General features: G+C 53.7%; 1 protein-coding gene across 4 annotated transcripts in view; it reads left to right on the top strand.

Annotated features, from left to right (window-relative positions):
- Positions 1 to 112: 112 nt before the first annotated feature.
- Positions 113 to 8,263, top strand: part of RANBP3 (RAN binding protein 3) — a 50,935-nt gene continuing 42,784 nt past the window's right edge. For 3 of the 4 annotated variants that reach the window (XM_040242074.1, XM_040242073.1, XM_040242071.1), the window contains exon 1: positions 114 to 217. In XM_040242074.1, coding sequence (XP_040098008.1) covers positions 196 to 217 — 22 coding nt within the window. In that variant the 5' untranslated portion in view covers positions 114 to 195. Of the gene's footprint in view, positions 218 to 8,263 lie in introns of all 4 variants that reach the window. The other variant, XM_040242072.1, reaches the window with a different exon arrangement.

Below are 8,263 nucleotides of genomic sequence, written 5' to 3'. Positions count from 1 at the left end.
AGGCGCGTGCTACGAGCTTGGGCTGAACCGGACTGCGATCCAGAGCGCGTCTCAGTGCCGGGCTCCGCGCGCAGGCGCTAGCTGCCCGCCTCGCTGGGAGTCGATTTGGAGAGTGCGCACGCGCGGGAGTTTCTGGCAGAAAGCAGACGAGCCCGGGCCGGCGCGGGGCCTTGTGGGAGGGCTTAAGGAAGTAAAATGGCGGACCTGGCGAACGAAGGTAGGGGAGGCGCCGTCTGGGGCCAGCTGGCGGCCAGGGAACGGGCGGCGGGAGGTCCGGGGGCCACAGGCCCGAGGGGTGAGCACTCCGGGTGCGGGGGGCCTGTCTGCTCCGGAAGAGCGGCCCCGAGGGCCTTGCAGCCGCCCCCCATTGCGTCCCCTCAGGCCGGGCTCACCCGCCCGACCCATCAGTCCCGGCAGCCCCGGCCCTACCACCGTCCGGCCAGACGGCCCGGGAGACGGCGGGAACGGCGATCCTGAGGCCCTTCCGCCTCCCAGGCCAGGCTGGGGGCCGAAGGGGGCGGGAGGCACGGCCGCAGCGCCTCGACCTCGGATGTAAATAGATCTCGGGGCCTGGTCGCGGGCCCAGCGCGCCACGCTCTCTCCCCGCCCCCTCGTTCTCGGGGACCCGGGCTTCCCTCCTCCCCGGCCTGGCTGCCAAGCTGGCCCACCCCCTAATCCTGTGGCGGTGCCCCTCGCCGAGGATTGAGAACGTCGGGTTTGTTTTCATCCCCACCCTCAACTCGGCCCCCCAATTCCCGCCAGTTACCCCGGATCCTTAGTGGCGACTGAGAGTCGCGCCTCGTCTTAGCTCCTTGAGGCCCCAGCCGCGGGGTGTGGGCCGCTGAAAGCCCAGCCCTAGCTGGTTTTCGGCCCTTTTTTTGGTTGCACTTCGAGAGAGAGACAAGGTTGTGTGATCCCCTCCTCTTCGAAGCGCTGACATCCCAGCTGAACGATTTTGACAAGGTTACAGTTCCGAACGGCTGAGAGAAAGCGCGCCATCAGCCGCCGTCTGATGAAATCAACTGTGATGTTCAGATCGCTCGTAGCTTCAGGACTTTCTGAGGCTTGTGTTTAGCTTCCTTCGTTCTTAGGTGCACAGCTGCGGGCAAGCGGTCACCTGGCCCTGGTTCCCCCTCATACCCTGCTCCCTGCTGGCCTGAGGTTTCCCCCTCCGCACAAATGATGGTCCTAAGTGCTCACCCTGGTGGAGCATTTGGGGCAGTACCAGGTACTGTTCAAAGACTTGGGTGGGCAGCTATCTGGAGAATAGAAGTTTCGCACAGACGTTCCCAGAGGAAGGTACCATCAGCCCTGGTTGTCGGTGAGGAAACTGAGTTAGAATGGTTAAGTTACTCCTCCAGGGCAGGTCACACATCTAGTAAGGAGCAGGGATGTGCATCAACGTGGTCTAACTTCAGAGCCCCCACTTCACCTCTCATCTGTACCATATATCTTTGATAAGTTAAAGGAGCTGGTGGAGGGTTGAGGCATTCCATTCACAGGATCCATTTAAAGGCAGAACGGGCACTGGATAAAAGAGAGTCAATAGGACACACCTTATATATTTGCAAGTTTGGCCCGTTCACATTCTTGAGCTCAGGGCTCATATTCAGCACCTCCATTTGGATGTCATATCAAATGAAACCCCTATCTTTCTCCCCCAAACCCGCCCACCCTGCCAGCTTTCTCCCCTAGTGGTAAATAGCAGGTCCCTTGTTCAAAATTGCTCAGGCCAGACACCTTGAAGTTGCCCCTGATGACTTTCTCTCACATGCTGCAGCTCATCTTTGTCTGCTCTACCTTCAAAATCTTTCCAGAGAATGACCGCTTCTCACCAGTGCTGCTGCCACTGCTTGGTCCTCCCTGCCACCTTCACCCATCTGGCAGATTCTCAACCCAGAAGGCAGACGACCCCTGTGTCCCAAGACCTCCCTGTCCTCCCCTCCCACCACTGTCTCCCGACTTGCCCTGCTTTAACTACTCCAGCTTTCTCAGCACCCGTCTCGCACTCCGTATCCCCCCTCTGTTATGCCTCTGGACCTGCTGGTTCCTCTGCTCGAGTCAGTCTTCTCCAGTTGTCCCTGTGGCTCGCTCCTATATCTCCTTCAAGTTCCTTCTCACGTGTTGCTTTGTTGAGAACTTCTCCCACCACCTATTTTAAATTTTATCCTCATTCCCTATCCCCTTTACTCTGTTTCGTGATACTCCACAGTGCTTATCACCTACCAGCAAGCTGGGTTGACTTGCTTGTCTGACTACCCCTCTTCAAGAATGTAAGTTCCATGAGGAGCAGGGTTTCTGTCTGTCATTAATGGATCCCCCACCCCACCCCGATGCAGAGTAGTGCCTGGCGCAGGGTATAGGGATCCAGGGAATGTTTGTTGAATGAACGAGTGAGGTGTACCTGTGAGCACAAAGGGAAATACGGATTCTGGTTATCCAGGGACACCATGTCTAGCATAGGTGCTGGCACATGAGCTGTCCGTTGCATAGCTGAACTGATCAGTGTATAAAATAGAGACAATGGAATATTTTGTACTTAAAGTTTTTGCCTAGTAAATGCCACACTCACCTAGTATTTTGCCTCTGACACTAGTTCTGGCCTAGCTGGCCTCAAAAAAGTCAAATCCTAGTGGCCTTTTATGCCTCCCTTATCTCTACCGTCCTTTAGTTGGTTGTCATGTGTTTCTCGACTCTATTTCTGGTTTTGGCTTCTGCAGCCCGCCAGCATGTTTAGTTTCTTATCCTCTGTGTGAACTAGGACTTCCTTTCCTATGCATTGTGCAGCCTAGGGGACTGCCCCATACGTGTGCTTTCCCACTTGTCGTTGAAGCTCACATGCCCTCTTGGCTTCTGTCTTTCTGGACTGGGATCCTAAGCAGACCCATCCTTACTCCTGGGCGTCTGTAGAGACAGAAAGCAGCGCACGTGATCCTGCTGTGCAACAAGGGTTGAGAATCGCCGGCTTGAGTGGTGCAGTACTGGTTAGGAGGGCCGTGCTTGTGTAGAGAGAAGCATTTCCAGATGTGCATCCAGTTCAGTGTCTTGTTGGCTCTTATTGCCATGGCGATCTCTTCAGGGATGGTAACAGCCACACCCACAACCCTTGCTGGTAGTCCTGTAGTCTGTGACTTTTAAAGTCCCGTTGGAATGTTTCCTGGGGGGTGGGGGTGGGGTACACTTGTGTCCTGGAATCTTCTACCCTGCACTTCACTGTTGACACATCCCAGAGTCGTTAACCATCTTGTCTCTGGAGTTATTCTGCCTGGTAGACTGGCATCAGGATGTGAAGGCAGCATTTGGTTTCTGGTGAAGGTGAAGAAGGTGAGCAGAGCATATTGGAGCTGCAGCAGACCTTGGGTTCTAGATCCCCGCCTTAAAACTTGACACCACATACACATGACGCCTTGCTGGCCTGCAGAGCCGCGTGGCAGAAACCTGAGAGACGTGCGGCGCAGGCTGCTCAGCTCTGGTCCTCTTGACACGTTGGACCGGATGAGTCTCTGTTGAGGGGCTGTCCTCTGCTGTGCAGGATACTGAGCGTCCCCGCAGCATCTTTGCCTCCATGCGACTCTGGCAGCACGCTTCCTGTCTGGCGCCCCTACCCCAGGGGCCGTGACCATCTTCAGACACAGTGTATCCCCCTCAGCTGAGGCCTGTGGTGTGGCGTGATGGTGGACCCCAGTCTCTGCCCTGGAACTGGGCTTGTGCTTTGACTCTGCCTTGTCCTCTCTGAGTGACTTTGGGCAACTCCTTAACTGCTTTGAGCTTCAGTTTCCTCACCTGTAAAATGAGGATAATGGTGAGTGTATCTATCACACGGTTGCTCTGAGCCCTGGCTGAATTAATACATATAAATGATTTAGCACCTATCTCAGCCCAGTAATAAACCGTTAGGAGGAAATGGCAGCTATTTTTATTGTGGAGGACTTATGTTATAGACACATTTAGCTGAAGTGCCCAAGGCAAAGTCAGAGAGAACAAGAAGCGAGTCTGAACGAGGTGGCCTTGGGGCACGCCCAGGATGGGATGCTGCCGGAGCTGGGCTGTCCGTCCTCTTTGGTCCTGTCCTGACTTTGATCACATGACCGTCTAGCCACGCGCTCCCAGCCTGGGCACTCCGGGCATTTGGGGCCAGAGCATTCTCTGTGGTGCTGCGCTGGGTGTCCTGGGATGTTGATCTGTTTCCCTGGTCTCCGCCTGCTGGATGCTGGTAGCACCCTCCTGCTGTCATGACAACCAGAAATGTCCAGATGTTGCTCAGTGTCCCCTGGTGGTGGGGTGGGGGACTCCCATAGTTGCCCCCCATTGAGAACCCCCGATCTGGCCTGACCAGATAGCAGTCCAGAGATTTCCAAGGGTGATTTGTCTTTCTTCACTCACCTGACTTGTTTTTTGCCTTTTGTTTGTTTGGCTTTTGGCCATGCTGTGCAGCATGTGGGATCCCTGACCAGTGATCGAACCCATCTCCCCTGCAGTGGAAGCTCAGTCTTGACCACTGCACTGCCAGGGAAGTCCCTCACCTTGTTGATTTCAAACCTAACCCCTGAGAGGATGAGATGCAGCTGACTGTTTATTGATGCGCTAGAATTCCAATGGTTGAAGTTCTTCATTCACTTGATTCTTACCGCCCGCTTGCCCTGCCCTCAACTTAATACTTAGGATAAGTGAGAAGCAATTTTTCAAAGTTTCATGAACTTAAACAATAAACATTAACCCTGAGGTTTGCCCTGCAGAGTATACATTGAACTCCCCCGTGCGTCTCACCTGAGGCAGATTAGGGCTGAGGGTGCCATGCCTTTGTATACTTGGAAGAAAATGTTAAGTTTTGCCCGAGATCCTGTGTACAGACGAAACACGGTTGTAGTTCTGCAAGTTTAAAACTCTTCCACCGTATCTTCAGCCTGCCTCTCAGTTAACTGGAAAACGGACTCACCCAGCAGTCCCACTGTGGTTGTTTAGTCACTAAGTTGTGTCCAACTCTCTGCATCCCCATCGACTGTAGCCACCAGGCTCCTCTGTCCATGGGATTTCCCAGGCAAGAATACTGGAGTGGATTGCCTTTTCCTCCTCTAGGGGACCTTCCTAACCCAGGGATCAAAGCCAAATCTCCTGTATTGACAGGTGGATTCTTTCACACTGCGCCACCATTTCCTGCGGGCATCGTTGGGTATAGGACAGGTCAAGCTCTGCTGTGTGCTTACACGCTGAAGCATCTGGAGAGAGAGAGGTGACAGAAGTAAGGACAGAGCTTTGAATGGTGTTGGGAGGGGGGCGGTGTTTGGGCCTGGCGAAGAGGGCGTTTTAGGTACCAGTCGAATTCCCACCTGAGTTCAGAGACAGAGAGTGGGCTGGAGTGAAGTGGGAGATGGCGGCTGTTTGGGGAGCAGTAGGGTGTGTCTTGGGGACTTGGACAGGGCCTGTTTCTCACGTGATGGGGGCTGCCTGACAAAGGCAGCGGGCAGAGGTAGCTGCTGCCACCTCGCCGAGCCCCTGGCAGGTAGCTCTCCATGGTACTTTGAAGCGAGCAGGAGGCAAAATCTGGTGGTGGCGGCACCAGCAGCAAGCAGCAGGGGTTCTCTGTTTTGTTTGGTCGTTTGTTTTGCTGCCTTCCTGTGATCCCGTGGAGCCCTGTCCGGCGTGGCTGAGCGCTCCTTGGTGGGAACCTAGGCAGCTCAGGGCCTCAGAGCAGGTGAGGCCCCCGAGTGTCCACACTCTGCCTCACCCTTGGTTGTCTCCACCTGCTGCAGCTGTGTAGCCCTCACTGTGAGTCCTAACCCCAACTGCATTTCACGCTTACTTTAAGGAGGTTGTGGAGGAAAACTAAAACCAACACTTGGCTGCACTGTCGGAGATGGTTGCAGGAGGTCAGGAGGTCTGCGATGTCTAGGACCCCACCGGTTTTCTGCAACACAGAGCCAGAGTCAAAAACCACAGGCAGGAGTTGTGACCTCACTTCCGGGGCAAACAGTATGTAATTTGGTCCATTGGGTTTGTCTTTGTTTGCTGTTAGTTAGGAGCGGAGTAAGGATTCTAAGGCCTCGGGGGAAAGAACAATCCAGATTTCTGATCTCTCTCGGAAAACAGCACCAGCCTCAGCTGGTGTTCCTGCCCGGCAGTGATGTGCCAGGACTGAGGCACAGCGCCCCCTTGAGACAGGCTGTGCTTCCCAGTCACCACAGGCAGCACCTCGCCCCCCTCCCAGCCCCTTGCTGCCCCGGCCAGCTGGGAACCTGCCTGCTCCCCGCTCCCCGCTCCCCGCTCCCCGGGCCTGCCTGACCTCGGCTGGCCTGTGGGCTTCACTCCGGTGGCTCTAGCACCTCTCAGATGTGTTCAGAGCACTGGGTGCTCTGTGGCAGAGACCCTCAGCAGACGGGTCTTGGCGGTCCATCATTCAGGATTCTGTGCACTTGAAATGCTAGTGCTCAGAGCAGTGTTTCTCCAAGATAGTCCAGGGGCACTGGGAGTTTTTCAGGGGACTTTTCAACCTTTTCAAGGGGACTGCGAGTTCAAAACTATTTTCATAACAATGCAAAGGCATCATTTGCCCTTTTCACACTCCTTGTGAATGGATGGTGGTGTTTTTTCCCAGAGGTTGTATAGTGTAACAGATGGGCTGCAGAAGCAGATAAGAAAGCCTGGCCTGTCTCCTGTTAAGCCAGATGTTAAAACATGGGTCCAAATATAAAATAATGTCCCTCTTCTCCCTAGTGTTTTTGTTTCAAAAATAGTTATTATTCGTAAAAGTGTATTATCTAGCTAAGACTTCACTATTATTATCTTAAGTAAATTAACTAATTTCTGATGTTTCTTAGTTCAGTTTCTAACATGTTATCGTTTAGTCACTCAGTGTGTCCAACTCTTTGTGACCCCATGGACTGTAGCCCACCAGGCTCCTCTGTCCAGGCAAGAATACTGGCATAGGTTGCTATTTCCTTCTCCAGTTTCTAACATAGTACATATCAGTAGCTGTAGCTCACATTTACCAGAGTTCTTCGGCATCCTCAATAACTTACAATTGTGGAAAGGGGTCCCAAGGTCAAAAAGTTTGAGAAACACTGGCTTGGGCCAGTGGAGCCCCAGTGTGAAGGGCCTGAGTGGGGCCTGTACAGGGTCTGTGGGACTTTCTCCCCTGTCTCGGGCCTCGAAGAAATCTTAGACTGGAGCTGACAGGCAGCCTCCAGCTGATAGCTTGTGGCATAGTTGGAAGTGCTTTAGGTTTGTGTCTCATCTCTGTCACTTACTTGGCCAGGATCTTAGGCAAATTATTTGACCTCAGGTCCTGCATCTGTAAAATAGGAATGGTGCTCTCTAGTCTGCGGATTGTTGTGAAGGGAACACGTGGCGGGTGATCGGCCCACTAGCGTGTGGGGAGCCATATCGGTTCCTGCTGTTAGTCTGCTGATGGATCCTAGGGAGAGAGAAAGCTCCTTTCTGACCATAGCCAAGTTTCATTGGTGCTGGTGGGAGCTGTCCTCCAGCTGCATTGAGTCTCATGGGATGTTTGGCAGTGTCCCTGGTCTCTACCCAAATGTCTCCGGACATTGTCAGATGTCCCCTTGGGGGCAAAATCACCACCGTTTGAGTACCCCTGGGTTAGGGGATTCTGTTGACCTCCCCCCACCTGCCCCCCCACACGACTGTGTGGCATAGTCATCTCTACTGAAGTCCTGAGATGCTGCACACATTTAAATATACAGACTGAGTGGGGAGGGAGAGGAGGTTATTCACAGAAGCTGGGGTGCCACCCTGATTTGTGCCGTCTGACCCACTGAGAATTTACTTCGGTGTACAGCATGAGCTGGGGATCTGACCCGGCCTCCTTGTACATAATCAATGTGTCGTTTCTCAACCTCTGCACAGTTGATGTGTGGGTGGCTCATTCTCTGGGCTTGGGGGGTCATCCTGTGTACAGTGGGATGCTTGTCAGCATCGTGATCTCCATTTACCAAATGCCAAATGCCGTTAGCAGCTCCTGCCCTCATGGGAACCAAAAATGTTCAGACATCACCCAGTGGGAGGGAGGGGGGCAAATAAAACTGTCCAGGAGAAAATGGTTTGCCAGCTAGAGCTTAGGGCTCACCCTGCCGACCTTTTCTTTCCCATATGGCCTCTTGGCAGCCGTTGGCATCATGGTGTGATGGACTTCATGTCCCAGTTAAGGGGAACAGTGTTTTCCATGACCTTCAGCACTGTTCCAAGTTCAAGATGAGGGCCTTCCAAGATGCTCTGTGTTTGAGCAATCCCCTTGCACAGGGGTTGA

This window comes from Oryx dammah, unplaced genomic scaffold (assembly GCF_014754425.2).
Source record: "Oryx dammah isolate SB20612 unplaced genomic scaffold, SCBI_Odam_1.1 HiC_scaffold_5, whole genome shotgun sequence".
In the NCBI taxonomy this organism is placed as follows: Eukaryota; Metazoa; Chordata; class Mammalia; order Artiodactyla; family Bovidae; genus Oryx; species Oryx dammah.
The sequence above is the reverse complement of the archived record's forward strand: the minus strand, read 5'-3'. Positions and strand labels throughout refer to the sequence as shown.